Genomic DNA, 18,288 nt, shown 5'->3' on the forward strand with positions numbered 1-18,288 from the left:
ACTTTATTCGAATATAATAATGCTCGAGATGAGAATTAGATGTAATTATATGCGTGCGTGTATTTATATTAGCAGCGTAGAATACGTACATAAAAACATATTATATATTAAACAAATACGTGTAACTGAACTGAAAACAAATTAAAAAAAAAGAAAAAGAAAAGGAACCTTTAGTCCCGGTTGGGTTACCAACCGGGACTAAAGGGTGCGACCACGTTTGCTCGGCTGGAGGGCCTTTAGTCCCGGTTGATAACACCAACCGGGACTAAAGGTCCCTCTTTAGTCCCGGCTCGATGACCCGGAACTAAAGGTGGCACCTTTAGTCCCGGGATCGTTGTCCCGGCGCGGTAACCAGGACTAAAGGCCGTTACCGTCCGGGACAACAAGTCCATTCTGTAGTAGTGAATGGACGACTGCGCTGGCATCCAGCCTACTGTGTGTTGTACTTCATCTTACATATGCATCAACAAGAGATAAAATTATTCATTCGCATACTTAATTAGCAACTTGCATTTTGAAGGGGTGTCGACTGAATTTTTTTATTTGGCCAATGGGATAGCAGAGAATAAGTTCATCATCGTTCATTATGTCGGCCATTATTCATACATAATTACATACCTTACGAGGCAACAAATGTTACCAGAGTCTTGGACACGGTTGGGTCCCAAAACTGAGAATAGCCAAGTAGGGAGCGAAGCCATTATGGTGGAGTGGAAAACTGCTCAACAGTGATCTCTGCCTATATCAGAAATGTTGTTGTCAGGGTGTCCGATCGTCCGGACGTTCCCATTCACGGGCCGCGACACCAGCCCAACACGGTCCAATAGTCGTATCCTCTCGTCCACTCGCCTCTAACCATAGCTTGTTGTCTCCATTCTCCAGAAGACTCTCCACCACAGCGCCACAACCATGCTCCACTATGACCGTGCTCAGCCGCACTACCTCGGCGTCCTTGGGCCCATCGGTCGGCATCTCCACCGCGCCTGAGCGCGGCCGCCCGCCTTCTGAGACCGCCTTCTCCACCGGAGCGGTGACAGCTCGCGCCAAATTCGCCACGGCCTTCTACATTGGACCTGACGTGGCCTTCAACACCGGAGCTGCGAGCTCCGCGCCACCGGCGGTCTCTACACCGGTGAACTCCACACTGCTATGAGCCTCCATTATCCCAAGCAGCAAGGAAATGTTGCGCTGAAAACACATATTGCAAACGTATGTTTCAAGTGTTTCAGAGATATGTTGTAAATATTTCATATGAATGTTGCAAGAGTAGATCGGGATGTTGCACATGTTGCAATGGTTATACACGTATGTTGCAAAAGTGTTTTCAAAATATTGCAAGTGTTTTATCTAGATGTTGCAAAAGTATATTTGAATGTTGCAATATACACGCATGTTGCAAGCATATGTTTCAAGTATTTTATGTGTTTCATATAGTATGTTGCAAGTGTTTCATCTGAATGTTGTATATGTTTGCAATGGCTACACATGTGTGTTCAAGTTTTTTTTTTTGTGTTTTGCAAATGTTTCAACGTATGTTGCAAGTCAGCAAGTGTTTCAGTTGTTTCGGGCATTGTTGCAAGCGTTTCATCTGGATGTTGCAAAAATAGATCTAGTGTTGCACATGTTGCAATGAACCCACCTGCCACATCTGCCCACCTCAACTGTTGGGGTGCCTCCATAGGTCACCGTGTGGGCGCTTGAGGCCGGCGGACGCATCTGCGACGTGCATCCACAGGCGGGGTAGGTGACTGGTTCCCACGTGGCATTGTCGCGTGCAGGTGAGGGCGCGTGGCGGTCAGGCGAAGCAGAGCGAGCACAATGGTACGGCGCAGGAAGCAGCGTGGGGTCCACGAGGTGGGGAGCGCGAAAATATACAGCACAGACTCCGCTTCTTACGCGCGCGGCACCGTCCAGGCACTAGCAAATCCCTATTTATATTGCTCTTTTTACAACAGGCAAACCAAGACTGTTCCTATCCTAACAAGGGCATTTTGGTTCTTTTCAGCATATAAGAGTCAAAGTCAGATTTGACCATCCAAAGTCGATCCCCTATTCACAGGGATCACGACTTCAGTGCGAATAGAACTGTCTCGCGAGGTTGGCCTAGCTACTCTAGTCTCGCTGAGGACTTTTTGTTGGGTCCATTTGCATCCGCGAAGAGGTCGGCCACCATGATAGCTTTGCAGCGTCGTCGAGCTTGTCCTAGGCCAGTTCGCCAGGCTATTTCTCCTACGGCCGCAGCGAAGATATGTCCAAACCCGCAGAGCATGCTGCGAATGGCCGCTGCATTAGAAAACCAGTTAATAAATGAAGGATGATGGGGGCACAGAGAAGGGTATTGGGAACGCAGTGCAAGCCTACAAACACGATGCCTACCTTTGTTGTCGACAGTGGTGGAGCTACAGGGTATGCCAAAAAAAAAGAAAAAAACTCATCCGTGATGCGAGTGTCAGGGGCGCCCAGACGACCACTTTGACGGGATTACGGAGCCAATACCGCAGTGTACAGCGCATCTGTTCGACTTCAACTATTCCGTCGTTCGCCCTGCTCGTGCCTGTACGCGGCTACGCCGTCACGGCGTCTCGCAGACGCACTCACGCCACCGAGTTGCCGATCGCTGTCGCGGACGCCTGAGTCGCCGATCGCCGACGTCCGACGCCCACGCCCTACGGCCCTATGCCCTACGGCAGTACGTATACGCAATACGCCAATACGGATCAGATCAGATCAGATCAGAACTGTTCTCGTGATCTCGTCTGGTTTGGTTTAGGCTTCAGGTGAGATTCGTGTTCTTCGGATTTTTAAAATTTTATTTGTACATCAATTGCTAATTTTTTAGCGCTAAAATTATATAATAATCTTTCACGCAGCGAGGTGGAGGATTTTTCCCAACATCTGAGTGGATATTCTGATCTATTGTTCAGTAAACGTATCATGTAAGTGATCCATAATCATATATGTGAATTCAATCGTGCAAGTATAATTTATTTAAATATTTGGCTCTGTTTTCTTTGTTAATTTTATGTAGTTATGAAGAGAACCGGGAATATTGCATCTATTTTTCAGAAGCATGAAGTAAAGAGGAAAAAAGAGGCAGCGGTTGCCACTTGTAATCGCTCTTCTGATCCGGTTGTAGCTGTGGTGGAAGAGCAGAGTCATGAGAGAGTAGTTGAGAAAACTCAAAATCCTATGCTACCACCGCCACCGCCACCACCACAGCCGTCTTCAGTGCCACCAGTTTATGACATCAATCGCCTTCCACATGATCCAGGTGAAAGACGTCCCATTCTTAGTTATCCTGTTAATGATCAAGATGCAATTCGAAGAGCATATATTACTAAAGGTCCAGTCAAACCTTTTGCACATGATTTTCCGAAAACAAAGATTTCAGGAAAAGATCGTCAATTCAATTATTGTTGGATGTACAATCATGAATGGCTTGAGTATAGTATTAAGAAGGATGCTGTATTTTGCTTTATATGCTACTAGTTCAAGAAGGGCGCTGGGTCAGAGGCATTTACTGTTGATGGATGGAATAATTGGAATATAGGAGAGAATGCACTTCTCAAACATTTGGGTTCTAAGGCACATATTGCAGCTCAAGAGAGATACATTGGCTTTATAAATCCCAAGGTAGCAATTGATTATAATATTCAGAAGTGGAGTGATGAGGATCTTCGACTTTATAAGAAAAGGTTGACTTATTCACTTAGGTGTATCAAGTTTCTTTTGCATCAAGGGTTGGCATTTCGTGGACATGATGAAAGCGAAGAATCTAGCAACAGAGGGAACTTCATTGAACTTTTGAAATTTCTTGCCAGAAATAGTGAAGAAGTGAACAAATATGTTTTGGACAATGCTCCAGGTAACTGTACCTTAACTAGCCCAGACATACAAAAGCAAATTATTCACCGTTGTGCCCTAGAAACTAGAAAGAAAATAATTGAAGAACTTGGTGATGAGCCCTTTGCAATTTTAGCTGATGAGTCTAGTGATATATCACATAAAGAACAACTAGCTCTTTGCTTGCGTTATGTTGACAAATTGGGAAGGCCATGTGAGCATTTTATTGGAGTTGTTCATGTAGATGATACTACCTCTTTATCACTGAAGGCTGCAATTGAAGCTTTACTTGTTAGTCATGGCTTGAGTTTGACTCAAATCCATGGTCAAGGATATGATGGGGCTAGCAACATGAAAGGAGATATTAAAGGGTTGAAAACATTGATCATGCAAGAATCACCTTCTGCTTATTATATTCATTGTTTTGCTCATCAACTGCAATTGGTTCTTGTTGCTGTTGCTAAGGAAAATACTGATTGCAGCTCTTTTTTGATCAAGTATCTATCTTGTTGAATATTGTTGGAGTTTCTTGTAAGCGTCATGACATGCTTAGAAATGCTAGGCTTGAGAATGTCAAGAAAGCACTTGACTGTGGTGAAATTGAATCTGGAACTGGATTACATCAAGAGATGGGTTTGCCTAGGCCTGGAGATACTCGATGGGGATCTCATTACAAAACTATATGTAGCATCATTACTATGTATGAATCAATCCATGATGTACTGGTTGATCTTGGGGATGATCCGACATATAAGGATGATTGGACCAAAATACATTTTGTGACCGGAGCGTTTGAGACCTTTGAGTTTGTTTTCTTTGCACACTTAATGTATATTATTCTTGGATACACAAATGAGTTATCTGAGTGTTTGCAAAGAAAAGAGCAAGATATTCTTAATGCAATATCACTTGTTAATGTGGCAAAGAAAAGAATGCAAGAATTGAGGTCTGATGGTTGGCATAATTTTCTTGAGAGGGTCACCTCATTTTGTGATAAACATGGTGTTGATGTTCCTGCTATGGATGGTGATTATGTTCCTTATGGAAAATCAGTAAGGAAAGCTCGTGCTCGAAAGCAAACCAATGATGACCACTTCAGAAGAGAGGTATATATTGGTGTCATTGATCAAATAAGTCAAGAACTTGATAATCGGTTTGATGAGATTAATATGGAGTTGTTGTCTTGTATGGCAGCCTTCAATCCTTCTAACTCATTTGAGTCTTTTGATGCACGGAAGCTACGTAGATTAGCTGAATTCTACCCAAAAGACTTCTCAAATAATAATTTGCTCAGACTTGAATTGCAGCTAGATAATTATATTGATGACATCAGGCAGGATGATAGATTCAAAGGTCTAGAAAATATTGTTGATCTCTCAGTTAAGCTTGTTCAAACAAAGAGGCATAAAGTGTATGATATGGTTTATCAGCTTCTCAAATTGGTATTGCTTCTACCCGTGGCAACGGCAAGTGTTGAAAGGGTATTTTCTGCGATGGTTTTAGTGAAAACAAAGCTACGAAACAAGATGGGAGATAGTCTTTTGGATGATTGTCTAGTCACTTTCATTGAGCGAGATATTTTTTTTGAAGTTGATGAAGATGATATAATTGAGACATTTATGTCCCTTCGAAAGCGTCGAATAAAAATGTCGGCAAAATAACATTGTAAGTCTCTGGTACTCTATTATGCATATATTTCAGTTATCGGTATGGCTTTTGAAACTATTTATACTATATTTAGCAGATACGCTGTCCACTTAATTCATGATTATAAGCCTTAATACCGAATTGGTAAATGGATTTACCGAATTATGTATGAAATTTTTTTGAGAGGCATACCCTAACCTAAAATCCTAGATTCGCCACTGGTTGTCGAGCGTAGTCCCCTCTTGCTTGCGAGATATTTTGATAATTTGCGAATTTCAGGAATGTTATTAGTTGTCGTTGTCAATTAAATTAATTTAATATTTTTTATCACTAATTGATCGATGTGCATGTGTGGCGTCTTCCATGTCATGCGTTGTGTGGCACGTGGGCGTCTGCATGACATGTGTTTTGCGACATGTGTTGTTTTTCTTGGAAAACACGTTTCGTTGGTGCTTGCTTATATACTAACACGAACGACGCTTGCTTCGCTTTGTGCCGCTTGCCAGACACTCACCAGTCACCACAGCCCACAGGGGGGCTGCCCCGTTACGACCGCAAGCATCACCACGCTAAGGCCATAAACATCGCTGGCCGGCTTGAGCCGCGATGCTACGCCGGCGACATCGTCCATGGCCTGGGAGTCCACGCTTGCGACCCGACACACTGACACACGCCGAAGCCAGACAGGCACGTTGCCCAGGTGACGCCAAGGAGGACGTTGGAGGAGGCGACGTTTCCATGGATGATGAGCGGCACGGCGTGACAGTGCAGGTGCTCGACGGCCAGAGCGCCTTGCCTGGAGGCGTGCCTTGCACCACGCAGTCACCAGCGACGATGAAGATAGATAGGTGGCATGTGGTTGTAGAGCGAGCCGGCCGGCATGTATTGGGTGACTAGCATGCGCTCGCCGTCGTCGGCGCAGCGGCCTAGGAGGTGGACGATGTGGTCGTGGCGGAGTGGCGAGAGGATGTGTTGCTTCTTGAAGAACGCGTCCTCCGCGCCTCGCCTGCCATGATTGAGGCGCTCGACGGCCGAATTTTTTACTATTTGGCCCTTTTTCGAAAGTTTCTCTCAAATAGACCCCTGGCGGAAAGAATTCCAGAAATTGACTCTTGGCTCGGCGCCAGAGTGAGTGGCGCCGAGCTCGGCGCCACGGTGACTGGCGCCGAGGTCCTGGCCACGGGCAAACGGCCTGTAAGGGGCTCGGCGCCATCCACTCTGGCGCCGAGCTCGGCGCCGTAGATCTTGGCGCCGAGCTCGGCGCCAGAGTGGATGGCGCCGAGCTCGGCCTAAATATCTACCCTCGGCCCTCGGCCGGCCTTCTTCCCCATCTCCTTGCCGCCCTAGCCAGCCCCCGCCGCCGCCGCCGCGCCCACGCCCGCGCCGCCCGCGTCCAGCCGCCCGCTCCGACCCGACTCGCCCGCCCCGCCCGCGCCCCGCCCGCGCCGCGCGCCCACGCCGCGCCACCCGCCGCCGCGCGCCCGCCGCTCGCCCCCACCCGCCCCGCCGCGCCGTCCTGAGCCGCTGCCGCTCCGCCTGCCGAGCCGCTGCTGCTCCGGCGGCCGCGCCGCGCGCCGCGCCGCTGCCTCCCTCCCTGCCCGAGCCCGCAGCCGCGCCGCCGTGCCCTCGCGCGTTGGCCGTTGGTTGGCTGCAGCGCCGAGCCACCACGCCTCCACCGTCGTCCTAGCCTTTGTCTCCACCGCGGCCTCGGCCTCGCCCCGCCTTGCCCCCTCCACCGCCGGCCTCGCCCCGCCTTGCCGACGTCCACCGCCTCGCCTCGCCCCCCTCCGGCCGTCGAGCCGGTCTCGCAGCGCGGAGCGCCGGCCACCCCGCGACCGCCGCGCGCCACCTCTGTCGTTGGCCGCGCCACCGCAGTCCCGGATATTCGCCTTGACCTACGCCCATCGTCCGTCGACCCGGAAAGGTAAAAAATATGAATATGCAATGTACCTATTTAGTTGGTGTATGTTATTGACTAGTTATATTGTGATGACTTTGTTAGTTGATTTAGTTATATATATATGTAGATAGATAGAAACATAGATACATTGATAAATAGATATAGTTAGATAGCTACTTAGATATGTAGTTATATTTGTAGTTAACTACATATGATCTTGCTATTTAGTGAGTACACTATAAATATATACGTAGTTATTATCATGATTACTTAGTTTGTAGTTAGAAAGTACTTGTTAGGTACTATCTATCGTATAATTTGGACTAAAGGACATGTGTTTCGTTACGTTTTTTAAATAGATGGACAACCTAGTGACCATATATCATGGAGGCACGGTTGAAAGCGATCGTTATGGATATGTTGAGTTTCTTGACATGCAAAGCGTGCCTGTGCTATTCAATGATAGGCCTTCATTTAGTGATATGGTTGCAAGGGCTCGGGAGGAGCTGCATTGCTTTGGAGATGATGACATTGCAGTTGATGGTGTACTGCACCTAGGTTGTCCTCCGAACATCTTCAGGCGAATGATCTCAATTGGTTGTGCGGATCAGTGGGACAACTATGTGAGATCGGCTATGAAGAGCCAGCTGCAATGTTTGGACGTGGTTGTTCGTCGGGTGTTAGTTGATCCAATCCCTCATGGGTTTACCCCAGCAATGGATCATCCGGCACACATCGACCCTTCCATTCCGGAACCTTACCTGCATGTGCAGATTGCGCCTACGGTTCCTGATGCTCAATATGCCCCCAATGCGTTATTTGGAGATGGTTGTCATACTCATGTTTTCGTGGCAGATCCTCCTTATGAGATCCCTTTGACACAGAATCATCCGAGTAAGTGTCTTAACCGCATGGTTTTTGGGAGCTTATCCCGTTCCTTACATCTATTTCTTTCATTCTTTCCTCATTTCTGTAATGACGTTGCAGGAGACATTCCTGAGAATATCGATGTGCCCCATGTTGCTGCGCAAGTGCACTTTTTAGATGGATTTCGTGGCTCCAATAATGTTGAAATTATGAATGATTCAGAGCCATATGAGATGGCTAGGGCTCTTGATTCTGATGATGATCGTCCTGTTGGAGAGCTGACGGAGAGTGATGTTGAGATGATGAGACGTATCTTTCCCGACCGCCGTGATCCTAGAGTTCATGAGTTTAGTGATCTTGCTCATTCTGATCTGGCGTTTGCAGAAGGACGTGATGATGAGCTCCTAGAAGCTCCTGAGGCCAGGTCCTAACATGGTAATTGAGGAGGGGAGGGTGTTCAATGACCTCCCTGCTTTGAAGAGGTGGTTGCAGGCTTTTGCAGTGATACGAAAGAGGCCTTACAGGGTATTGCATTCATATGTGGAGCGCCGTTACACAGTTGTGTGTGACAAGGAACGCTGCCCATGGAGGGTTTGTGCAAGGAAGCAACAGGTGACCAGGAAAATGGAAGATCACAAAAGTAGTTGGGCCACACAATTGTGCTGACCATGAGCTGACACTGAGGCATCAGCAGTTGACATCTACCCTCATTGCCAAGCGGTTGATGGGAATTTTGCAGGGAGAACCCAACATGAAGGTGAGAACAATTATCAGGACCGTTGAGGCGTTGTATGGAGGATATGTGATAACTTATGGTAAAGCATGGAGGGCTAAGCAGCGAGCGTGGAACATGATATATGGGGACTGGGAGGATGGGTATGAGCAGCTGCCAGTTCTTTTCAATGCAATCAAAGCGGTGAATCCAGGCATGCATTATGAGTACATCCCAAAACCTAATGCATGGAAGGATGGGAGGCAGATATTTTTCCGTGCCTTCTGGTGCTTTCCTCAGTGTGTCGAGGCCTTTAGGCACTGTCGTCCCGTCTTCTCCATTGATGGTACGTTCTTGATTGGCAAATACCAGGGCACACTTCTTATAGCCATATCCTGTGACGCGAACAACAAGTTGGTTCCTTTGGCATTTGCTTTGGTTGAGAAGGAGAACAATGACAGTTGGGGATGGTTCTTGAGGCTAGTCCGGATACATGTGGTTGGCCCTGGCAGGGAGGTTGGCGTCATATCTGATAGGCATCAGGGCATACTTAATGCCGTGCGAGAGCAGTTAGAGGGGTATGCACCTTTGCACCATCGTTGGTGTACTCGACACCTTGCCGAGAATCTCCTACGGAAGGACAGTGTCAAGAAAAACTTTGATCTGTTGCAGGAGGCTGCTCGACAGCTTGAGGACAAGTACTTTAGGGAAAAGTTGGAGCAGGTCAGAACCGCATCAAATGCAGAAGGTAGACAATGGCTCACAGGTTTGATGAGGGATTTGGAGAAATGGACGAGAGCTCATGACGACGGTGGCTGGAGGTACGAGTTTCAGTGCAAGCAACATGGTAGAGTCATTCAATAAGTTGCTATTGGGGATACGTGGTATGCCCGTGAATGCAATTGTTCAATTCACCTTCTATAAGCTTGTTGCCTAGTTCAACGATAGACACGCCCATGCATTGCAGTTGAGTAGTGATGGAGAGATATGGGCTCCGAAACCAAAGGCACACCTAGAGAAGGCAAGAGAAAGGGCTGGCACACATGAGGTTGCATGCTTTGACCACGCCACAGGGACTTATCAGGTCGAGCATAGGGGCGGTACAACTGTCCGACGGCGAGGTCCGAGAGTCGAGGATACATGTGGTTGTCCTCCAAGATTTCAAGTGCACTTGTGGTAAACCAAGGCAATACCACTTTGTATGTTCGCATTTGGTGGCAGCAGCTAGGCATCGCAACTATAATATCGAGAGGAGGATACCTCACGAGTTCAGTGTCAACACGCTTGTGAACACATGGAGCCCTCGCTTCGTGCCTTTCCGGGACCCTGGAGAGTGGCCTCCTTATGATGGGCCGAAGTACATTGCGGATCCAGCTTACCATTGGAACAAGCGTGGATCAAGGCAGAGGACGAGGCATAGGATGGTTATGGATCAGATACCCAGAAGAACTAGGCATGGGAGAGGAACTCCATTTGTTACTGATCCCGAGCAGTACGAGTGCGGCAAGTGCGGTAGACTTGGCCACAACTCACGAAGTTGCCATTGGCAGATTAGTGAGGTAGGACTATTGGTTTATAGTATTATTTTATATTTTGTCGTATCATATATTTAATTATGCATGTCTCAATTTATGCTTGTATTTGTGTCAATTATGTATACATTTATAAGTTCATGTTTCATTGTACATTGCAATTCTAATTCATTCACTTTTTTTGTAGGATGGAGCAATTCCACCTGCTCGACCCGACGTACGAGGAGACCCACAGAGGACGTCTCGTTGCGCTGGGGCAGGTAATAATCTATAAGTTTTATTCGTACATGTGTTCGTGAAGTAACATGTGACTATGTTATATTCGATGCAGGACCTTCCGCACCTTCGTTCTAGGACCCACAGTGGGTTCTTGGACATTCGGTACGACGATAGGTACACTCCTTTCCTGCAAAGAGCTGGCCTGGATGTCATCTCCTTTCAGGTTCGTCGTGGGTTGCCCAAGTTCAACTCAGCGGCGATAACTGCGTTGGTAGACAGGTATTAAAGTGAATCATTGCCTCCATTCATGGCCATTTGTTAATGCGATTGACTTTTTGACAAGTAATCTTCCTTGGTCTTAAATATAGGTGGCGGCCGGAGACTCACAGCTTCCACCTACCTTTCGGGGAGATGACAGTCTCGCTTCAGGACTGTCAGAAGATGCTAGGCCTAAGGATTCATGGGAACCCAGTCACCAGGGCAGTGCAGGTCAGAGGGATGGAGAGCACGAGTGGAGGCCTTCCTTGGGCGTGAGCTTGGCGAGCAAGGGGCTCGCACTTCTGGAGTTCCCATCTCATGGCTACGTACAGAGTTCGCACAGTGCCCCGAGGAGGCAGATGAGGAGACGGTTGTGTACTACTTGCCGGGCGTGGATCCTACACCTTTTTGCTTGCGTTCTCTTTCTCGACGCGACGGGTGACAATGCGTCCTGGATGTGGATCCACTGCCTCAGTAACTGGGACCAGGCGGGTCAGTACAGCTGGGGCTCTGCAGTCTTGTGTTTTCTATACCGGCAGCTGTGCGAGGGGTGTCGTCGGTCTACGGCGAACCCGTCACTTGGTGGATGCGTGTACCTGTTACAGCTGTGGATGTGGGCTCGTTTTCCAGTTGGTCGTCCAGAGGTACTGGCTCGTCGTGAGTGGTTCCAAGGTCAGCCTCCAAGTCGCCAGCCGACGTGGGCGTACCTTTGGGACCAGGTCAGGGTTTCGCACACGAGGATAGACCGGGCGTACATTCAGTACACGAACGAGCTAGATTCGCTGACGGCGTCTAGTGTAAGTAAATTTTATTTTCCATGCACCTATTAAAAGGATTAGTATACCATCTAACATCTTATTTGAACATGATGCAGGTAGAGTGGGAGCCGTATGGTGGAGAGGACGCACTACTTTTTCAGCTGAGCACCGTATGTGGGGCCGACGACTACTTCTATAGGATGAGGTGCCCTCTAATCTGCTTCTATGCTATCGAGTACCACCTGCCAGATAGGGTTGCACGCCAATTTGGAGTGAGACAGCTTTGGCCTATGCCTCTGTTCTCGACTGGCGTTGACTTACACAAGTAAGTGTTTTGATATTTCAAATGAGTCATGATGATGGTCCATTTCTTATAATATGGTGCCACGTACGTGGATTAATGTAACGATGACATACGTGCAGGTTGGATCGTCAGAGGAACAAGAAGATTTTTGACTGGGAGAGGCACCACCAGTCCTACATTGAGGAATGGGAGGAGATGCACGACAACCTGGACGACAACAACGAGCCGCACACGAACCGTGAGTTCAGGCGGTACCAAGCTTGGTACCAGCGTTCGACAAGGTGCAGGCTCAGACTACAGTGGACCGAAGCTGACTACGCCGACATCGAGTCCTCCGACGATGAGGACACGACTGTACGACCGGTCCACTCGTGCAGGAAGGCAGGTGGAGGCAGGACCGATCTTGGACAGAGTGGTAAGCCAATCGACTTATTTTGTTACGTTTAGTTACATAACAATACATTAGGTGTTCTTGGACCGACGTTAGGAGTTATCTATTGTAGTTATTGCAACCTTCGCGCTGTATAACCCTTGTAATAAGTTACATTCTTGTACAAAAGAAAACAAAACTAATATAACCTGTATACATTAGTGTTCAGAAGTCTTATTATTGAAAACATTGTTGCAGGGCAATACACTGAGAAGCTCAGTTGAAGAGATCGAGCGCGTTCGGCCTAGAGTCAATGATGACTACATACTTGGCTTCCTAGATGTAAGATTACAAATATTCTTTCAAACAAATCATTAATACGTTATATTCTTTCACTTAACATTGTTTTGTACAACAGAGGCTGTCACGTCGTCTACGCCGTGCGGCTGGTCGTTGTGGTTGCAGGACAAACACGACGCATGACGTGTACGATCCTTCCGTAGGAAGAGGAGCCTTGGGTTCCTCTAGTCAAGCAGCTACAGGGGACGAGGAGGAGGACGAGGAGGCCGACGACGACGATGACATGGACAAGAGGCACGATGAGCTTGGGCCCTCTCAGCTCCATGATGCTCCATCGACTCATCCTACACCGCCTCTAGGCACTAGGCGACGCCGTCCCCGTGACCCTTACACTCCAGGCACCAGCGCTCTGGGTCACAAGGGTAGGGGCAAGAGTAGGAGACAGTGAGGGACATGGTAGATGTTACTATGAACTATTGTATTTACTTATCTTTAATTATTCGGGACCGTATGGACATTGTGGACTATTTGTACTTTGCATGACATATTATGTTAGTTGTGATATTCGTTGTGGTTGCATTATGCTTGTTGGATGAGTAAATGTTTAGAATATATATTGATGTCTCTGTTTGTAACTGTGGATGCTTCTAATACAAGACCGTATCTTGCGAATTTTTTGCGTGAATCTTTAATCATACTATACTTGTACAAAGGCACAAATGTAGTACACAGATTAACTATAAATTTATTACGTTTATAATCTAGGAATATTTGTACATACGCTATGTACAAGAATCTATGCATTTCAGAGAATCTATGCTTTTCAGAGAATAAACATAGACTTTTCAGATACACGGACATCATCGAATTATCACATCACTGATATAGACCTCTCAGCTGCAAGGACAACATGCAAGGAAGCACAACTAAACTCTATCTCCACCATCCATCTTATGACTGTTTGATCCAAGGGCTGAGGTAAAGCGGCACATGGATCGCTGACATGGCACATTGACAGGCCTCCATTCCTCCTCTCGACCTATAAATAACCACTCACTCCCTCTCATTCACACAAACAATAAGGAAGAAGAACACTCCTCAGCATTTGCTTTCGTTGTAGTACCAATGTCTGGAGGGTCGTCCAGAGGGAGAGGAAAGGGGAAGAAAACTACCTGGGGGTGGGAGGGTCCTCTTGGTCCCGATTTCTTTGAGGAAGCTCTTTATGAGAGGTTCCCAGTTGAGAGCAAAAGTGATTTCACCAAAGAGGCACCACTGACAGGATACGATGAAAGGAAAGAAGAGTGGCCAAAATGCATGCATGGTGAGGACTGCCTAGTGCAGATGTTCACCGAGGGAATAGATGGAGGTCGTCGTTTCTTCAAATGCCCGCGAGCATGGGTAATTTCTTTTACTATTTGTTTCTTCAATATGTTTGTCTTGTATATCACTTACACGACATACTTTTTGTAGTCTTCCTTGACCGAAGAAAACTGTGGGTTCAGTAGGTGGGTCGATCCTCGACCTATTTATCCGCATGCGGAGTACATCTACTACCTACAAGACCGTATCTTCGATCTAGAAAGGGAAGTTAGCAGCGGTTACAAGGACGACGAACAGGACGACAACAACAATGGTGCCGATTCACAGGAGGCACTCTGCAATGATCCATATTGCACCTGCCCTAACCACAAGAAAAAGGGGTCTCCCCCATCACCCCCGCCACCACCACCACCAACAACGGGAGGCTACTATGGAGAAGGTGCAACACAATTTGCTATGTGGCCACACTACTAGGATGACTTTATGTTTTTCTTGTGGAGAATCCCAGGTTTAATTATCTAAGGCATGTTAGGTTTAATTACCGAAGGCATGGTTTAATTACCTAAGGCATGTTAGGTTTAGTCAAAGAAAACTATGTACCCAGGTTCGGTACCTGTAGTCACATGCCATTTAATGTGTTTCGTGTGTTGATTTCTATAATATCGTATGTCGTTAACTGTTTTTTGCAGCACGTGTTCAAATGGAAATAAGTCTGTATCATTAAGCGGAATATTAAGACCATTGATAATGAAAACAACCACATAATGAAAAGTTCGATACTATGTCACATTACACAACATATTAATAGTATAACTAAGTGCCGACAGTAGACAAAGGGGCAAATGCACTTCCAAATCCTCAATCTGAAACGTACTGAGTAAGCAACTCATCATCCGAGTACCAGTCCTCTACTACAACCCTGTTGCTGCGGCTAGGCTCAACTGCGTTGCTCTCACCTGCCTGTCGCTTGTAGTAAGCGGCCTCCGCTTCGTCTACGGCCGCTGTGGCCTGAGTGAAGAACGCGTCGTCATCCTCCTCTACCTGTAAGCCCACCTCTGCTAGAGCGATGAGCTCGCTCAGTCTGCCAGTGTCGTCGTCAGCCTCCTGCGCCTGAATGCCCACCTCTGCTAGAGAGATGAGCTCACTCAGTCTGCCTGTGTCGTCCTCAGCCTCATGCGCCTGTATGCCCACCTCTGCTAAAGCAATGAGCTCACTCAGTCTGCCAGTGTCGTCCTCATCCTCGTCTCCATCATCACACAGCACAATCGGTGATTGAACGGTGCGACCAGCTCGTGATCTATGGGCATCTAACTTCTTCTCCTCATATCTTGCACGAGCCACCTCTGCAGCATGTTCCCCGCTGCAACCAATCCCTTGATGTATAAAATGCAATCAGTTAGCAACTCGATAATATTACATTTAAAACCAGGCAACGAAAAAAGGTTTTCAAGCACTCACTGGCACATAATGTAGCAACATGCTCGTCCAAGACCTGCATCTGTACTCTTGTCTCCTCCCTTGCCTCATTCCTTGCCCTCTCCTCCTCTAACGTCGTTCGCCTCTCCAATCCCCATTTGTTAAGCCCAACATCGATCGGGTTACAAATACCGCGCTGTCTAGCAAACTCACACATCTTTTCTTTGTGATGTTTAACGAATAGGTTGACGTAGTCAGGTCCATATCCCCTCTTCCGTGCAATTACTTGCCTCTTCTTCAGTTCATCCAAGAACTTAGCTTGACCATCATAACATTCCCAACTGCATTTCCTAGTGCTCTGTTCAAAACAAATATTATATCATATATGTATTAGGAAAACAAACAAAATACGATTTCATGTTTACCAGAAATATAACGAACCTCATCATACTCAATCATATGGCCGCAATAATGACCTATTCCAAGCTCCGAAGGGACTAGGCCATAGTTGGATTTTACACCACATTCGCACATGACAGGATGGTGCTTTGTAGATTACCCGTTCTTTCTTCTTTTCCTTAACCCTCCGCGGTTCTTCCGGCCATTGGTTCTTAGGACCATACAACCACTCCTTGAAACGACACTTCGCCATTGAATACACCTAAATAATGAGACATTAGTACATAAACACATATAGCTCAAGATTTTAACACATACACTTTGCACTTACTTCATGCTTGTTTGGACACACAAACTCCAACGTATTCTCAGGGTTTATCACAGCTCGATCTCCGCAATCGCACAGAGGAGGTTCCTCGAGTCGTCTAACGGCGGCTAGGTGCTTCTCCTTAGCCGTCATTGCCGGAGGGTTAGGGGGGGGTGGAACCCACCGTTTGAAGTGCTCACGTGGATGTCTCCCTCTAAACCAATCGTCGAAAAAGAGGTACCTAGGATCAAACTTTTCTGCACCATCGATCCACTGAAAGAAAAAGCACCTCTCATGGATCCTACACAACGAGATTCCAATAATATATTAGTACCATACTTAAACAAATAAAGAAAAAGGATAGTACAAATAATTTCTTACATTAAACCGACTACATGTGTAGAAGCAACGCGCGGCTGTGTCCGGATGTTTCGATTGAAAAATATGGGCCGGGAAACCACAATCACAGTTAGGGACAGGAAGGTCAGGGGGAACAGGGGCATCTTTGCTAGACGCGTCGGGGTATAATTCTCGAGGACGACCCCGTTTTCGCCAAAACTCCTCCCGAAACATTTCTTGCATCTAACAAATAGGATGTAATTTAGCAAACATAAATAAAAACATCACAACAAAATATCAATGAGAACCATAACTACAATCCAATAAATTCTGTTATAAGAACCAAAAGCAGTTAACATTATACCCTAAACCTAGGGTTTCTCATTTCATCCACAACAATAAACCCATAACATAACTACATGCGGCTTGGTTTGCTAGCATTTTCCACGCCTTGAAATGAACCTACGGTTGTATAATACATATATTGAGGGATACAATGAAACCCTAAGTGATGACGATTCTTAGGTTCAAAAATCCGACTAATATGTACCGAATCTATGCGAGAAAAACAAGGAGGTGAGCGAGTATACCTTGCTCTCGAAGATCTACGGATCAAATCAAGGTTTTCAAGGTCCAATATGTCGATTCGTGAGGTAGGATGAAGTGGCGAGAAAAAACCCGATGAGAAAGAAGAGGAAGAACGCTCGGGGAAGAAGGCTGGGCTGGGGTTAAATGCAGGTAGCTCGGCGCCAGAGTGAATGGCGCCGAGCTCGGCGCCAAGATCTACGGCGCCGAGCTCAGCGCCAGAGTGGATGGCGCCGAGCCCCTTACAGGCCATTTGCCCGTGGCCAGGACCTCGGCGCCAGTCACCGTGGCGCCGAGCTCGGCGCCACTCACTCTGGCGCCGAGCCAAGGGTCCATTTCTGGAATTCTTTCCGCCAGGGGTCTATTTGAGAGAAACTTTCGAAAAAAATGTCAAATAGTAAAAAATTCGGGCTCGATGGCCACCGCAGGTCCGTTGTGGAGCTTACCCTTGTACACCTTGGTACCAGAGTCCGCGCCGTCGCTGAGCACGACAGCAAAGTTGTTGGTGGCCACCGCGATCTCTGCAAGCGTGAACTCCCAATCCTCAGCTCCTCCTAACTCATCCTAGGGATCCAAGACGAGATTAAAATAGTGCAGACCATATAGTGAACAGGCAGCATCATCACCGTTATTTGTTCCAGAGCAGAGCACAGAGAGAGAGAGAGAGAGAGAGAGTTGAAATGTTGAATTCACGGCGATGTATATCTGTAGTGGCAGCACAAATCAACCATCAAGAATGGGAATTACAGGTATACACAGCTTCAATCGGAACCGATTGAAATCGAAATCACCCTAGTCTGTTTGCCGAGTCGATCGATGGAGTGTAGGACTGCAGAATGAAATTGCCCACGGATCGAGTGTCTCCGATACCAACTGCTAGCAACCGAGGGTAGAAGGGATCAAAGGGCCACTCTTCATTGTTCATAAAACAAAATCCCTATTGACTTCTTTAATTTGGATATACTTTTTTCCCCATAAGGATATTGAATATAACGAACCTTCTTTAGTACTACTGTAATTTTGAAAATGAACATGCAAATACCCAACAAAAGTAAGTAAAAAATCTGAAACATATAAAATGCAGTTAATCCTACAGTAAAAGTGACTATTATTCCAAAAAAGGTGAATATAACCAACTATTACTAAGGATTCATCTTTGGACAAGAAGCAAGAGGAAGCAATGGAAGGCAGCAGGGATTGGGGAATCAAGAA

At 46.8% G+C, this 18,288-nt stretch overlaps 4 protein-coding genes and 1 long non-coding RNA gene across 5 annotated transcripts; 3 read left to right on the top strand and 2 right to left on the bottom strand.

Annotated features, from left to right (window-relative positions):
• The first annotated feature begins 919 nt into the window (after nt 1-919).
• LOC136487335 (uncharacterized) lies at nt 920-5,504 on the top strand. Its single transcript, XM_066484495.1, has 4 exons — nt 920-1,132; nt 3,490-3,865; nt 3,980-4,134; nt 4,326-5,504. The coding sequence occupies exons 1-4, from the start codon at nt 920-922 to the stop codon at nt 5,502-5,504; spliced, it is 1,923 nt and encodes a 640-aa protein (XP_066340592.1).
• A 1,329-nt stretch (nt 5,505-6,833) lies between these two features.
• Nucleotides 6,834-9,566, bottom strand: LOC136487337 (glycine-rich RNA-binding protein 1-like). Its single transcript, XM_066484498.1, has 2 exons — nt 9,556-9,566; nt 6,834-7,341 (listed from the first exon to the last, which is right to left on the bottom strand). Exons 1-2 carry the CDS (start codon nt 9,564-9,566, stop codon nt 6,834-6,836), a joined length of 519 nt encoding a protein of 172 aa, XP_066340595.1.
• An 865-nt stretch (nt 9,567-10,431) lies between these two features.
• Nucleotides 10,432-11,989, top strand: LOC136487338 (protein MAIN-LIKE 1-like). Its single transcript, XM_066484499.1, has 6 exons — nt 10,432-10,528; nt 10,689-10,761; nt 10,833-10,999; nt 11,089-11,191; nt 11,853-11,941; nt 11,986-11,989. The coding sequence occupies exons 2-6, from the start codon at nt 10,690-10,692 to the stop codon at nt 11,987-11,989; spliced, it is 435 nt and encodes a 144-aa protein (XP_066340596.1). The 5' UTR covers nt 10,432-10,528; nt 10,689.
• Nucleotides 11,990-12,394: 405 nt separating this feature from the next.
• LOC136487473 (uncharacterized) lies at nt 12,395-13,199 on the top strand. The gene is made up of 3 exons (XR_010767270.1): nt 12,395-12,455; nt 12,669-12,752; nt 12,829-13,199. It is a non-coding gene; the product is annotated as an uncharacterized lncRNA (long non-coding RNA).
• Nucleotides 13,200-15,057: 1,858 nt separating this feature from the next.
• Nucleotides 15,058-15,980, bottom strand: LOC136487343 (uncharacterized). Its single transcript, XM_066484502.1, has 4 exons — nt 15,888-15,980; nt 15,489-15,804; nt 15,176-15,403; nt 15,058-15,071 (listed from the first exon to the last, which is right to left on the bottom strand). The coding sequence occupies exons 1-4, from the start codon at nt 15,978-15,980 to the stop codon at nt 15,058-15,060; spliced, it is 651 nt and encodes a 216-aa protein (XP_066340599.1).
• Between the last annotated feature and the right edge of the window lie 2,308 nt (nt 15,981-18,288).

Source organism: Miscanthus floridulus, chromosome 10, assembly GCF_019320115.1.
Source record: "Miscanthus floridulus cultivar M001 chromosome 10, ASM1932011v1, whole genome shotgun sequence".
Lineage (NCBI taxonomy): Eukaryota > Viridiplantae > Streptophyta > Magnoliopsida > Poales > Poaceae > Miscanthus > Miscanthus floridulus.